Genomic DNA, 16,001 nt, shown 5'->3' on the forward strand with positions numbered 1-16,001 from the left:
ACAGACTGGTGGTTGTCAGAGGTGGTGGTGGAGGAAATAGGTCACAATGGTCAAAAGGCAGAAACATCCAGTTATAAGATAAGTGAGTTCTGGGGATGTAAAAATACACAGCATGGTGACTATAATTAACAATACTATATTGTATACTGAAAGATCCTGAGAGTAAATCTTAAGAATTTGTAGTAATCATTTGCCATATATACAATATATCAAATCATATATATTCTACACTTTATGAATCAGTTATGAAATTAAACTTCTGCCATCTAAAAATATTCCTTTATCAGACATGTTATCACAGTATTTTTGGTTGAAAAGGCTGTCAGCCATGGATGCAGAAATACGTATCAAGGAATATGCAAAATGGATCAGTCTATTGAAATTTTGGGCAAGAATTTAAAAATGGGAACTTTGAATGTTCTGATCTAAGCTTATACATTTATTTCACTGCACTCATCAAACCCTTCCTCTAGCCATACTTACAGAACTGAAACCCTTAAATGTAAAGGAAGAAACAAAATTCTTAACAAGTTTGCCCATAACAGGATCAGTCAGTCATGTGGCAGAGTATAATACAGTCCATTTCATGTGCCCAGCAGTTTATAAAGATTAGATTTCCTACTTCCTATATGTTCACATGCAGATTTTCTTGGCACAAAGGCTAAGCCACAAGTTTTTTAGACAAAAACAAAATAAAAACCTCTCCCTGCCTCCCACCTCAGCACACAGTCTGCTTAGTGTTGGAGGATAACATGTCAACAATTTAAGTCACTGTTTTGCTGGACAATGCTCTTCCTCACATTTCTAATACTGAGCAAATGAGCCCAGGAAAAAGAAAACAGATGAGTGGGAAAGGTAGTTGATAGCATCATTGTTCTTTCTTTTTTCTCAAGATTCCTCAATCCACTGCCATCCTTAAGAAATTTGAACCTAAACCAGACAAAAGAAGCTAAAGAATGCACAGCCAGTGACTGAGATCAGGATCGCCGGTAATACAATTTAAGGATTAACTTCTATCCAATTCACCCACCAAATTTAGAAATTCAGCTGAACGGATATGGAAAACACTATTGTAGTATATCTCCCAAAAAATACAGTATAAAAATCTGCACAATCGTAAGAAATTTACAAGGCTACAAATTCCACATTTTCATGAAAATAGTACTTTCATCAACTTTTATTCCTACACTAACACCCAAAGGTAAGACAACATTTCCTTAACAAAATGTTTAACAAATAATTTGCAAACAGCTAGTACCAAACGCCAGACATTGTGTTAGTCCTGGGAAAGTCTATTAGGGAAGACAGACACGTAAATTAGGGCTTTTCTTCTGAGAAACAAGAATTCCCTTATTCATAAGTTATTTGTGATGATTTCCACGGTCTGATGCAGAGACTCTGGGGGAGACAAAGGGAAGTTGTTTCAGTGTGTTTAAGGTGAGGCTGGATGAATAAGAGAAACCAGGGTGTACTGCTCTGCCATCCTAGGGGAAATGTCTCAGGAACCCCCGGTCGGTTCCCTGTCAATCTCCACCTCTTTTCTTGTGGAGTCTCAAGAGTCTGATTGGTTCAGCTAGTTTTCTTTCTGCTGCTACAACCTGTTGCTGCTAATAAAGGATCTCTCTCTATTCCCAGCTCACTGATTTTAGAACAAGGTCTCTAATTTTTCTCTCATAACCTTCTACTTTGAAGGAAGCACGGTACTCTGGATATTTTAACAGCTTTATTTTTTTTAAACAGTAAGGAAAAAATAGGGTTGAAAAAAAGGCTATTTTTCAGTGCCATTCCTCGAATTTTTTCATCTACCATAGGAAAGGGCAAAGTGGACTTGTGCGTTCGGGTGCAAATGGGACTTTATAAAAATAAAGATATATCTGTGCTGGGGCACCTGGATGGTTCAGTCAGTTAAGCATCTGCCGTTGGCTCAGGTCATGATCCCAGGGTCCTGGGATGGAGTCCCACATTGGCCTTCCAGCTCAGCAGGGAGCCTGCTTCTCCCTCTCCCCCTCGTTCTGCTGCTCCCCCTTGCTTGTGCTCTCTCATGCGCGCTCTTTCTCTCAAATAAATAAATAAATTCTTAAAAAAAAATAAAAGAATATATCTGTATTTTTGAGAACAATCAATTTGAAGTAAAGCTAAAGAAATGCCAAGGCCCACCATGGGGGCTGGGAAGAGGGGCTATAGTAAGAAAAAGAAGAAGGGGACCAAACTATGAGTTTATTCTTTTTCCCTCCTCTCTCCCATCTTGTTAACATGGACATGCATACTGCCCTCACAGAAACCACCAGACCCAGCCCAAGGGGGACAGAACCCTCTAGTCTGTTGCTATGTTGGGAAAAGGAGAGGAGAAAGGTAGGAAATGTGCCACAAATGTAGTAATTAGGATTATCATTCTTTATTACTATACTATAAATAACTACTAATCATCAGCTGTTCAGATCCTTGGAAACAGGCTTTTTAGACTCGATAAGGATAGTTTTAATCATTAATTGTTTAGAAAATAATATCTCTAAATTTATAGGGGTTTGGTTTTATTACTCATTTATTATAAGATGACCAATATCCATACATAAGACAAAGGGTTCAACAGGACCCCAATTCCAACAAGTAGAACTCTAAAGTAACAGAGTCTGATTATGTGATGCTTTACTACATTACTATTCTTTTTCAATCCATTAAAAATAAAAACTTCAATACAAGTCTTTAACAGAGCTGCCTTTACTGAGATCAAGGTCATCCTGCAAGACCTTCCCCCACCCCCCATTTACCCACATAAGATATCTCCGTTCCTAAGGTTCCAGTCTCAGAATAAGATGGAGGGCCTTGCTCTTTTTCAAGGATAATTCCTCATCATATGCCCAATCTAGGTATTCTCATCTCTCTCTTTTTAGTCTCCTTCTCTTTACCAGCAATTCCCATTTTATTTTCGGGTTTTAGGCAACCTTAAAAACACTGACTGACTCTAGTAGCTCTCTATTTCCCATTCCATTTTCTTCTTGGATTCTCAAAATTCTCCATTTTGAGACTGGCTGCTCTATACTGTTTTGGGGCCTTAATGTTCTATTGATATTGCAAACTACTAATGGTTGGTTCTTGGTTTTTATTCTTGACGTCTCTATAGTACTGATAATCCTAGAAACTCTCTCCTCCCCTCTTCAGGGGCGCTAAATAAAGAGTTGTATCTTGTTAACTTTTTTTCTTTTTAAATTTCACTTCTGTAATACTTGCAGGTGTTACTTTTTTTGTTATCTAACTGGGGGATAAAGGACCCCTGGCCTCATAACTCTTCTTCTATGGTGAGCTCAACAACCAGTTTTAAGGATTCTTGTGTATAACTCAAAACAATCTGTATCTTAATCCCTACTTAAATTATCAATTACTTAGTATATATTAAACTGATAGTAGGAATTACAAAACACTACTATTTTCTAAAATCAAATTTCCTGGAGCGCTTGGGCAGCTTAGTCGGTTAAGTGGCTGACTTTGTCTCAGGTCATGATCCCAGGGTCCTGGGATTGAGTCCTGCATTGGCTCCTGCCTCAGTGGGGAGCCTGCTTCTCCCTCTCCTGTTTGCCCTGCTTCTGCTGTCAAAAAAATAAAATCTTTAAAAAATAAAACAAAATAAAATTCCCTTCAAATTGGCTAGCTCTTGTCTGTTAACTTTTACATGACAAACGGATTCACATTATCCTGGATGCCTCACATTCATTGCCATCCTTCTGCCTTTGCTTGCGCTGTTTCCCTAAACTGATCAAGGTTCCATATCTTTTGTACTTTTGTAGTCTTGTACATTTGTTATGGTGTAGCTTCAGTACCATTTCTCCTGTGAAGGCTTCATAAAACACTAACGATCAGGATGATTTCTCTCTTAATCTTTATACTGCTTAAATTAACATATATCTATATCATCTCTAATTACTTTGTATTAACCTCCTAAAAGGAAAGGTTGACTATAGTCAAATGTAGGTTATGTAGGCTCAGTGAATAACCATGAAGAATTTAATTTTAAAAAACAGATCATCATGAAAAAGCTTAAAAACCAAAGGCAATTTGAGGAGTAAGAGCCAGCCTGCAACAGCAAGATGTGACTTTAATGTGAGAATACTGTAAATACTGTACCTTTAGGCCCTTTCCCGGGGGTGGGTTCTACAGTAGTTTTGCTCCATATAAGTATGACTCCACCTGAGTCGCCAGTAAGAACATCTCCATTCCCCAAGAATGCTAAACACTGCACAAATTTTGGTTTTTCATATTTCTACAATGAAACAATGAGAATTTTCAGTTTTCCCTTTGGCATGATGTTTGTTTATCAACGATTAAAAAAAATCAAGTTTTATAATGAAGTTATAACATTCTGATCCTTACCCCAAAAATTCCCTGTTTTCTTGTTAGTGAACTGCCACTCCAGGTCCAGAAAAAGATATGAGATTTACCACATGTTATTATGGTATTTGCATCTGTTGGATGGAACTCCACAGCCAAAACAACTTCATTTGTTGTCTGTGGACAGAGAAATAAAGCTTTAGATGAATGTATACTCTTATCGCCATCAAGTACCAATTACAGCTACTGACAATCAAAGACTGGGAAACATTTTGAGAAAATGCCTTTTCTTCAAAGATCAATTTTCCTGAAAAATTTTAATAGATTTTTAGAATAATGATTTAAATTTGATGTCCTCTTACTACTGTATCTTTTATGCTATTTACGTATAATAAGTCTGCACTAGGAAGACATATGAATTAGTTTTAAATTCTTTTAATTTCTCACACATTCAGGTAAAAGTACACTAAAACTAGCAAATGCAAGAGCCATGTACATTCTATCACAAAGACAGACTTTTTTTTTTTCCCATCAAAATGACAGTCTTATCTTTCTTGGTACTACTACTATTGACCAAAATATTACTGATTTAGAGATTCATCATCAGGCTGAAGGCTTAAAAAGTAGATACAGAACGGTCACTACTGATACCTACAGAAATGAAAAAACAAAAAACTAAGAAGTTTTATGTTCTTTCCTCAAAAAAACCTAGAAAGGACAGAAGTTTAAAAGAACTGGAGTGAGACAGTGGAAGAAAACAGGCATGAGAGTCACAAAGGAATTACAAATACAGTTTTTTCAATAAAATTACTGAATTGAGGATATTTTTAAAACAGCATATTTCTGTATTTTCAGTAAATCACAACTGAATTATCATATATTTTATGGCAAAAGCAAACTTAATTCAAACAACAGTGAGGTAAAATATACGTGCTTGTACAGCTGTTTATCGTTAGCTATTGTTTACTCAGTTTATATATATAGGAAAGTACTCAAATCCTAAGTACATACATAGCTTGATAAATTTTCACAAATTGAACACACTTCTGTACCGTATCTAGAACAAGGAAAAGAACATTTCTAACATTCCAGAAACAACTTAGATACCTTTTCTAGACAATATCTCCTATGTCTGCTCAAGTAACCATGATCCTAATTTGTAGCAGCAGAGAGTACTTTATTTAAATAGAATCATACAGAATGTACTCCTTTGTGTCTGACCCCATTTTATCTACATTTGTGAGATTCACTTCATATTGGTGCACATGTTGTAATTTGTTCATTCTCATTGCTGTATTGTATTTCTTTGTATGTAAAGACCACATTATTGATTTACTCATTCTCCTACTGATTGGCATTTGGGTAACTTCCCTTTTTTTGGCTATGATTAATTTTGGTTAGTTGTCTTTTGGCCAACACACGGATATACTTCTGTTGGGTTTATACCTAAGAGTGGAACAGGACGGTAGAGGATATGCACATATGTATGTTCAACTTTAGAAGGTAATGCCAAACAGTTTTCCAAAAATGGCTGTGCTGATTTCTATGTTCAATATACAGCAGTGTATGAGAATTCCAGTTACCTCACACACTCATCAACCTTGTTGTTTTTGTCTACTCTTATTCCTTCATATTTCCACACATACTCAGCTTGTCAACTTCGATGAAAATCATGCTGGGATTCTGACTATGTTGAAAATACAAAATAATATGCAGAGAAGTAACAGCTTCAAAATATTTTCTTCTATCCATGTTATTGTATATTCCTTAAAAACTGAATTTTAAACTTTAACTGGGTATATACCAACTCCCCAAATTTCTGTGACTTCAGCAAAAACAGAGCTCACCTACAGTGGAAGAGAATAAGGTCGACACACAGCAAAAGGAAGAGAGAGAAGAGAATCAGTGATCCAGTCCCTGAATCAAGTCATTCCTGAGATAAAATTCCCCTCCGACTTTTTCTAGATGTGTTCTTTTTCTCCCTAACCATGAATCAATAAATTCTCTTCAAGTTATCTTTAAGTTGTCTTGCAGTCATCTGCACTGGAAAGAGCTCTAATACAGATATCTGGGATATAGAGCTTAAGTGTGACAAGCGAGGGGAAAAGAGTTTCCAGCTTTCCCAAGTAGGTGGAACGTGGTGGGAGGCGAGACTGGTTGAGGGCTAAGGAAGATGATTAGTGCAGAATGGGACATGTTGATTTTGACTTGTGGGAGAGGACATTCAAATAAAGATGCCTAGCAGGCAATAAGAAATACAGGTTTAAGTGTGTGAGAGAGATATGGGTTAGAGTTAACTGATATGGGACACAACAGACAATAACTAAGGCCGTAAGAGCATACGTGATACCAGTGGAGGATATGGGATATAACTCTGAAGAATACTAACATTTAAGGTCCTGGAAAGGAGATCTAAGAGTGGCCAGTAGGAGGAAAACCACAAGACCTCAACTGGTAGCCTTTACTACAAAGGATCAAAATTCACCCATTTCACTTCAGTAAAACGTCCCCATGTTTCAATGCTTAATTACTATGAATGATGGCTGAAAGACAATCCATATCCTCATTTGTTTTTCAAGGTTTGAGGTTTCCTGACATGTCATATTCTTTTCAAGTACAATCAATCTACTCTATTTCTTTCAAAAGATTAACTTACACTGTTTAAAAGAATGTTTTTGACGAACGAGCTGAAAGCTTGAAGCTTATACCAAACAAAACTGCTGAGAGAGAGTGCACAACTAAAGAGGAATGTGATGTTATTTAAGAGTACAGCAAATATGTCACAGGCTTTTTATAGTTATCCTGTCATTCTGAATCCCTCTGAAAGCCTGTCAGAGGGAGGCCATTTCCACCCATATGAACATAGTTATATTCTTTTCTTACAAGTTATAGCCTGATCCACGCAAAGGGATCAACCCTATTCTACACCAATTATAAATGCTGTAGCATTTTACGTAATAATCCCATACATGTAATTAAGACCAAAAAACTTACCGTTACATATGCTTTTTGGTTACGTCAGTTATATTCCTAGGATGAATTTTTCCTTTAGATTTTTAAAACTTTAAAGATTGAATGAAGTAACAAATTTTGTTAAGAAGAAACCAGGTAGAGTATTCAGAGTTAATTTTGAGATGAGATAACCATCTACTTTGGCATTTCAGTAGTACAATGTGTCTGAAATACCACTGGAATTTGGTTGAGGTGCTTAACTATTTTATCTTAAGAATACTTTAAGAACTGACCTCAGGATCTATAGATACTACCACAGAAACTACAGACTATAAATAGGTGTTGTTTAAAAAAATACATTATTTTAAGAATGCTATTCTTAATATCATTAGAATGATGGCAAATCAATAAATCTAATGAATATGGCCAATTGTTATGCTCTTGCAACTTAAGGATATGCAATATACTTCCAAGGATCTGCAAAACAAATAATGTTTTCTAAAAATTAATAATTAAAAATTCTTTTGATTTACCTTTATTTCTGCTCCTTTTGATTTTTTCTGCCAATCCCACACAGTAAGCATATGCTCATTGGAGTCATCGATAACACATAAGTGAACACCTGAATCCTAAAGAAAAGCCAATTAAAGGCATTTAAAATTTTTCAGTTAAGGCTGACTTTCTAAGAAGAAATACCATATTATTAAAACTGCCAACATTAAGGTAATCCCAAATTCTTTAAACTCACAGCTCCTTGAAAGAAAAGGATTATACTATTTCCTGACTGTATTTTCTTCAGAAATATAATGAAGATTCTTTTAAAAATATTTTCTATTTTTAATTTTTCCCTAGGTTAATTTCTACTTGCCATCTCGTTTACTTTTGTTATTCAGAGACAGCAATTTAGTTTTCCACAATATACCTGACTTACATTAACATGAATAAATGAGATAAATAATTTTCTATTTTCCTTAAAAAATTTTTTTTTAAAGATTTATTTGAGAGCAAGAGAGCGAGAGAGTAAACATGGGCAGGGAGGGCCAAGGGAGGTAGAGACAGAGAATCTCAAGCAGATTCACCACTCAGGTGTGGAACCCAACACAGGGCTTGATCTCATGATCCTGAGATCATGACCTGAACTGAATCAAGAGTCGAACACTTAACCAACTGAGCCACCCAGGCGCCCCTCTTTTCTTTTTTTCTGAAATCATTTTCATTCACATAATTTGTCTCCCAGCTTAAGAAAAAAAATGTGGCTATTAATATTTATTTTCCAGTGGCATTTGCAGCATATGCCTAATGACATATATGGGAGAAAGAAATACTGTGGTGAAAAGTAAGAGGTACTAAGGAAGGGGAGAGCTTACTCTCTTCTCTTTATCTTTCTTTTAGCCTATATTAGAACAATTACCTAAACTAGGAAAAGTTAGAGTATGAGGCAATCCAAGATAGTCTTAACACTGTAACAATGGTATCAACAAGATGAAAACAGTTTCTGCTACAGAAATTTAGGGGTAAGAAAGGTAGTGAAAGTTCTTCTGTCCAGTTATCACCTTTTGTAAATGCCTTTCTCACAATTCTTGTTTCACTGGACCTCTGGACATTCCGTACCTTCAAAACTAGCACAATTCCTATGTCCACCCAAATTTATCTTTCTGTTCTAAAAATGTGCCTTCCACCTCCATGTCCCACAAAACTCCTATAATCCATAATAAACCTGCTGAAAGCTAGGAACTGAAGAGGAAATATGAATACATGTATATATTCTAAAGTATGAGTTAGGCCCAATAAAATCTGGAGAGGTATTTGTATTTGAAATTTAAAATGGATCCTAAAATGTAGATCTCCCGTACACTCTACAATAATTGTATATAATTCAAGAATAAATAGAATGTTTCAATAGGTAATATCCTTGTTTTATTTTCCACTCAGAATAAAGCCTCAAGGTTTAGATAAGACTGCTAGATACTGAATTTTAAACTCATGTTGTCATCAATTCAGAACCAAGATAATCCATGATTTTAGTGAGTACAAAGGTCTGAATTCTTTTTTTTAAGATTTTATTTCTTTGAGAGAGACAGAGCAAAAGAGAGAGAGCGAGCATGAGAGGGGGGAAAGGTCAGAGGGAGAAGCAGGCTCCCCGCTGAGCAGGAAGCCCAATGCAGGACTCAGTCCTGGGACTCCAGGATCATGATCTGACCTGAAGGCATACGCTTACCAATTGAGCCCCCCAGGCACCCCACAAAGATCTGATAATTTCATTTGTTACAACATGTCATGAAGAAAAGCCAGTATTTGTATAGAATTGGCCAACTTTCATGTCTGTGAATTTTCTAAATAAAATAGATTTCCATGATTCAAGCTGAAGCAAAAGCACGTCCTACTGCTTATTTCAATTATACCATGCTATGTATTTTTCCTCTGAACATTTCCTGCTACTACAGGAATCCTATTTCAGAACAGAACAAAAGTATAATTAGGTATAACAACCTGTATCCCATTTAAAGCAAAGTACTTCAGTACCTAGGTTAAAATGCTGGCCATTGCTAAGCAATAGCTAAAAATTCGGAATTAGCACTTTCTATGAATACACACACACACACACATACACAGACACGCGTGAACAGAAAACTGAGCTTATCTTCCTTTCTGCTTCTTTGTGCAACTTGCTTACTTCTTTAAAAATTGTCACTTACTGCTTTTGAAAAATCCAGGCATCCTACTCCACGCTCAAAGGTCCCAAGTCCAATAATTTGTAGTGTGGATAAACTAACTGAATCCCACACTCTGACATGGGGTTGCAGAGGCTGCAAAAAACAAGGGGAAAAACACAAGATAGCAAGACTAACTGGTATTCAGCTGGGTGCAAATATATACTGCTACCACACAGAACTCTTTGCCATCTTTAAAAAGCAGTGGGGATGGATAAACATCTAATATAAAATAGCTACTATATTAGACATGACCCCAAAGAATGTTGAGTAGGTATTTTCCTCTCATACTATGAAAACGAGAAAATAACAACAGTGATAATAATAGTAGCAGCAAATGATTTAGTATTTACTATGTCATAACCTATTCTAAGTACATGTATTAATTCATTTAATCCTCATAATCCCATGAACTATGTACTATAATAATCACCATTTAACAGATGAGGAAACGGATACAGAGATTTGAATAACTTGCCCAAAGTTATACAGTTATTAAAATGCAGAGTTAGAATTCTAACCCAGGCAAATTTGCTCTGGATACTCTTTTAACATTACCTTCATTCCTGGGAAAATAATACTTTTTTTTCTAATCAGAGTCCAATAAATTGCTAAACAGTTCTTAAACAGAATATGAAACTGGAAGGGGCCTTAGAAGTCACCCAATATAACCATTCCAACTCCTTTTCTTTAAATAAACTCAAGCCAGAGAATGTAATGGGTACATTCAGACACATGTTAGTCAGTCACCAATACTCACTGTTGATCCTTATAAGTAAGGGATTTATTACGTAAACCAACTTAATAATATTGAATAGGAACTGAAATTTTTAAAGTGTTATCAGTTCTAGTCATATATAAAATCAAGAGGTCCATCAAAGTAGTGAAACTGTAGTATCTTCTGGTAAACACTGATGAGTTATGCTACGTTAAAAAAAAAAAAAAGTAACAAGCTTACGAGTCCTCCCAATTTTACAAGTAAATAGTTTCCTTAGGGAGAACCTTTAATTTTAGAGAAAAATATTTAAGTAGTATGATTCTCTCTTATTTTTGGAATGTTCTTACATTCTACTATTTTTTCCCTGCTTATACTAGAAATCCCTTAGTTGCCATTTAAAAGAATCAAATAAACAAGCCATGGTTAAAATTACAATCGATTCCATTCTAATGGCAATGTCACTGATACAGCACGCAGAACACTATGCCACTCACCCTTCCATCTTTATCCACTCCAGCTATCTGTCCAGTTGCGATCCTAATTTTGTCAGGATGTATAGCAAGGCTAAAAAGCAGCATTAACAACAATTTTAAATATGGGAAACATGTGAAACAGCCAAAATATGCCTTAGTAACAACATCTGTCAAGCATTTTTCAGTTTTTAATCATTAAAAAATTCTCATCGTGACTTATCTGCTTTATCTTCTTTAGCAAATCAAACAAACATCAACCACCTAAGTCTTGGCCATACTTTTTCTTTCTTGGCTAAACTAAAACAGACAAATTAATGCAGCACTAAATTCACAATTGTGACAGGATAAGTTAAACTGTCTTCATCTGTTCAAGTTCCTTTCTAGTCCTGCACATGCATGAGCATAGTCAGATGGTTTTATCATAGTGAAGATGTGGTACTGCACTGTGCAAATGTAATCTATTACAGCGTCAGCATTTTCCCTGTTTGCTATATAATCCTTATGCGTATTATTGACTGAACAGCTCTTCTATCATTTCTACTTTTCTACAAAGGAACACAGTGAACATAGTACCTCCAAACTTTGAATTAATTCTTAATGCTGAACTCTTACAAGTCAAACTTGGGGCAAGAAACTCTTTAAAGTACAAACTGAAAATAGTGCAGCATTTATGCCACATTTCTCATGATAAACATATGGGTGACTAGCAGAATTTTTAAAAAGATCTCTTCCTGTCTACATCTAGACTCTTTCTACATCTTGTAACCATGGGGTAAGCTCATCAAGAATGTAAATTTTTTGTTCTTAGTATGTATTGCTTATTACTTTCCAGAAGAGTACCAATTTAAATTGTCATAAGAAATAAAAATGCTTCAAAAGTTCCACTACAACTGCCCCATATTAAAATGCCACCTTAAATATATTCTACAGAATGCCCATAATATCCTTAACATCTGAGCTCTCCACAAGAAACCATTTCTGAAAAAACCCAAATTAAAAAGAAACGCAAAAATGACAAAGAAAAAAAACAAGTGTTCAATGATACCAACCATTTCACACAGTCTGTGTGACCCAGGTAGTGTCGCTGAGTTCTCTCCTCATAATTAAATAGTACTACTACTGATGCTATGAAATACACTATTTCTCCGGTAGGAAGAAGGTAAACATTAGCGCGACAGTCCTTTCCTCGATAACCATATCTTAAACACAAAAGTCAAGGTTTTTAATAAACACAATTTTTAAGGTGTAAACTAACAAGTTTTTCATGGATACCTAAGGGAATGAGGAAGGTATAAAAAAAAAAATAGGAGTGCATCAGAACCAGGAAACTCAAGTCCTGCCACTATTCAGGGTGCAATCCTGAGTTTTTAATGTGCATAAAATCTTAGTTTCCTTATTCCCCAAACACATATTGAGTTCCTAACATGTGGCAGGCACAGGCTGAACATACAGTTCTGAGCAAAAAAACGGAGGCCTATGTCCCTGAAGCTTATGCTCTGGCAAAGGTGACAAAAACAAACACCAAATATATTATTAGAAATTGTGGAAAGAAAAGTAACAGTATCCTAGGAGAAAGCACAGAAGGAACACCTAATTTAAATGGAGAGAAAGTGAAGAGAGGGATCAAAAGAAGGGCTGAGAAAATGACATATATGCTTGATCTAAATAATGAGTAAGACAGCCAGGCACAGTTTGGTAGGCAGCGTTTATTAAAAAGTTGTACAGGATTACAGGATTGGTGAGTTTTCCCAAGCTCATTTCTGAAGAAATGAGGGAATGAACGAAAGGGTAGGGGAAAGAGCGTATAGAACGGAAGCAGAAACCTGAGTTCAAACTACTAGCTCCATTCTGCTTTGTGGAGTTTCTCAAAGGTTCTAAGAGGAAAATTTCTAAGTGAAATTAGGAGAGCTCTTTCATATAGTCATTTTTTACAAAGTTTGGCTGAGAAGTTAATTCTGGAATTAGAATCAGTCTTGTTAATTTGAGCTCTTAATAATTTACATTATTTCACAGGTTACAAAATGCTTAACTGATGTTTCCTTATTTAATTCTTATAACAGCTCAGTAAAGTAGGAGTTATTAACCTCTTTTTATAAGGGAAGTAAGGTTCACTGGGGGTGGCAGAGCCAAGACTCAAACACTAGTCTTCCCATTCTAGTCCAATGCCTTCTCTACCACACTGCAAGTAGCTGCCACGATGTTCATACAATACCTCTTGCCCTATCCAAAGATATCTGGGTGGTTTTAAATTGCAGCAAAATATATATAATATGTGAAGGATGAGAGGTAACATCTCTTTACTTTCTCAAGTGGTTGCAACATTTATTACATTTATTTTTTTTTTTGTATAAAGATAATTTTGATAGAGTATAGGTAAATGAATTTTTCTTAAACTAAGGACAAAGCAAACAAATTTGCTGTCACAGTAGAGAAGGATACACCCACTCCAGTTTCAGCTTCTCAGGAGGCAGTTCTGTTCTGATATCATCATAGTTTTCAACATCAGAAGGAATGAACATTGTAATTGGCCGACCTCGCATAAACATTTTAACATATTCTCCTTCTGTTGAAACACAAGAAAAAAGTTAAGTCAATTTTCTGAATAATCATAGAAAAGTGGATTATTAAGGTGATATAGTAAGAACAAGACAAAAAAAATAGCTAGTTCAGAGTTCTATTCTTATTATACATAATTATTTTTATATAAAGACCTTGTCTAAAACATTGTAAGAAAATACTGTTGATCATTTCCTTAAATGAGAATAACTATTTTCACAATTAAACTAAACGAGGTCAGGAAAGCTGAAGTAGAAAAATGGAAAAAAAATTATGATGAAAGTTTTTCTGACAGTTGAAAATAAGAAAGATTATCAGGGCAGACAACCATGTCTACCATACCCCTTAATCAACCTACTTTTTTTTTTTTTTTAAGATTTTATTTATTTTTTGAGAGCGAGAGAGAGAAAGGAACACATGAGCGAGCACGGGGGAGGGGCAGAGGGAGAAGCAGGCTCCCTGATGAGCACGAGCCCAATGCAGGACTCGATTCCGGAACCCAGGATCGTTACCTGAGCTGAAGGCAGGCGCTTACCAACTAAGCCACCCAGGTGTCCCAACCTACTGTTATTTAATGACACATACAAAAAACATGGCCCAGACTGTACTATGAAGAGAGAAGTCATTCAGCGTCATAAGTCAAGATGCAGAGAGAGAACAAGAGATCTGCCACATACAGTGAGTATAGCTGGAAGGGAAAGAACAACTTCCCTCACTTCACGACTGTGCCAACAATCAAGGTTGGGTCTAAAGAATTTAATTCAACTACAGTACATTAAAATTTTTAAGACAGTGCTAGGAAATAGTTTTCTAATTGGCAGTGTGGGTTCTAAGACATCTTTTATTTACATAAAGCAACAGTTGTTTATAAGATCTGCAACAATCTAAAATTAAAGATGTTAAGGACAAGTCTAGAATCAAATCGATATTTATTGTGTATCTTTTACATAAGGAAATAAAACTTCACTAACCAGATGAGATTGTTTCTGAAAACAAAAACCAAAAAACAACACCCATCATCAGCCCCAGCACCCCAATGACCTACATACAGGTAAGTTTAGTAGATGGTGATAGTGATGGTAAAATGGCCACAAGAAAACCTAAACAGGAAGGAGAAAGTAAAGGACTGAGTACAAAAGCATAGCATGTGTCTAGCACTTACCAACTTGTTTGGCATATGATAAAATGGCAGAAACCGACTGAAAATGTGGTCATCAACCAGAGGCTGATACAACTCCAGGACCTCTAATAATGACCTAAGCTACTAAGGAGAAGGATACATAATAATTCAATAATTTATATAATAAGAACCATGGAAGAAGGAAAGATAAATTACCTGATGAATGTCTGCAAGTATTTGTGCTTGTTATGGGTGAGAAGTTCAAGTTATTTTTATTATTATTACTCACTTGTGCTTGGCCTCATAGTTAGATCTAAGAACAGGCTAAGGCCTCCTACGCCACAGTTTTCACACCACATGATACAGGTCTTTATTACTTCTGAATCTAAGAGTGGGCTCTCCTTCCTGATGATTTTTAGCATTGCTGGACTTGAGGAGAACTAAATGATTACCAGCTGCAACTATTTCTCTTCTGAAATCATCTTTATCAGCATCTCTTTGTCCTTTTCTATATAGTTTACTTTCTTATATGTATCAATTTGCTATGTAATTTCCCTCAAGTTTCTTTTTTAGAAGAATATAAATTCTTGGGGGTCCCTGGCTGGCTTAGTCAGTAGAACATGTGACTCTTGATCTTGGGGTTGTAAATTCGACCCCACATTGGGTGTAGAGATTACTTAAAAATAAAAAAATCTTAAAAAAAGAAATACATATATGAGTAAATTCTTAGAGGCAGATATCCTGTCCTTTGGAATTACCCTCAGGATCTTTGATCAGAGGCATATATCATAAATGCTTTCTGGATGAAAAAATAAAACTATTAGCAGATGTTTCTACCACTTAGAAGAGATTAAATGTCAAGCCAAGGGAATGGATTTAGGGACAGTAGTATCAAAGAAAACAAAAGTTCTCCTTTGCTAATAGAGACAGCTCAGAATACCATATTGCTTCCTCTGTCAATTATCCTTTATCAATTATTCCTTTATCCTTAGGAGCACAAGCAACTAAGTAAAAGGAAAGAAACTATCTATCTAGTGCTTGTCAACTTTTCTAATATAAAAATGGCAATGCCTGTCAGGATGAAAATGTTTTCTCTGCCTGGAAACTGGCAGTATATATGTTGAGGGCCAAATACGTAATCTAGGAAC

At 35.7% G+C, this 16,001-nt stretch overlaps 1 protein-coding gene across 4 annotated transcripts in view; it reads right to left on the reverse strand.

Moving 5' to 3' along the window:
• Positions 1-16,001, reverse strand: part of EML4 (EMAP like 4) — a 150,316-nt gene that overhangs the window by 37,243 nt on the left and 97,072 nt on the right. For all 4 annotated transcript variants that reach the window (XM_034659599.1, XM_034659598.1, XM_034659597.1 and 1 more), the window contains 7 exons: positions 13,617-13,740; positions 12,227-12,376; positions 11,199-11,268; positions 9,972-10,082; positions 7,809-7,904; positions 4,366-4,500; positions 4,120-4,255 (listed from right to left, as the gene is read on the reverse strand). In XM_034659599.1, coding sequence (XP_034515490.1) covers positions 4,120-4,255; positions 4,366-4,500; positions 7,809-7,904; positions 9,972-10,082; positions 11,199-11,268; positions 12,227-12,376; positions 13,617-13,740 — 822 coding nt within the window. The remainder of the gene's footprint in view (positions 1-4,119; positions 4,256-4,365; positions 4,501-7,808; positions 7,905-9,971; positions 10,083-11,198; positions 11,269-12,226; positions 12,377-13,616; positions 13,741-16,001) is intronic.

Source organism: Ailuropoda melanoleuca, chromosome 4 (assembly GCF_002007445.2).
Source record: "Ailuropoda melanoleuca isolate Jingjing chromosome 4, ASM200744v2, whole genome shotgun sequence".
NCBI classification, from domain to species: Eukaryota; Metazoa; Chordata; class Mammalia; order Carnivora; family Ursidae; genus Ailuropoda; species Ailuropoda melanoleuca.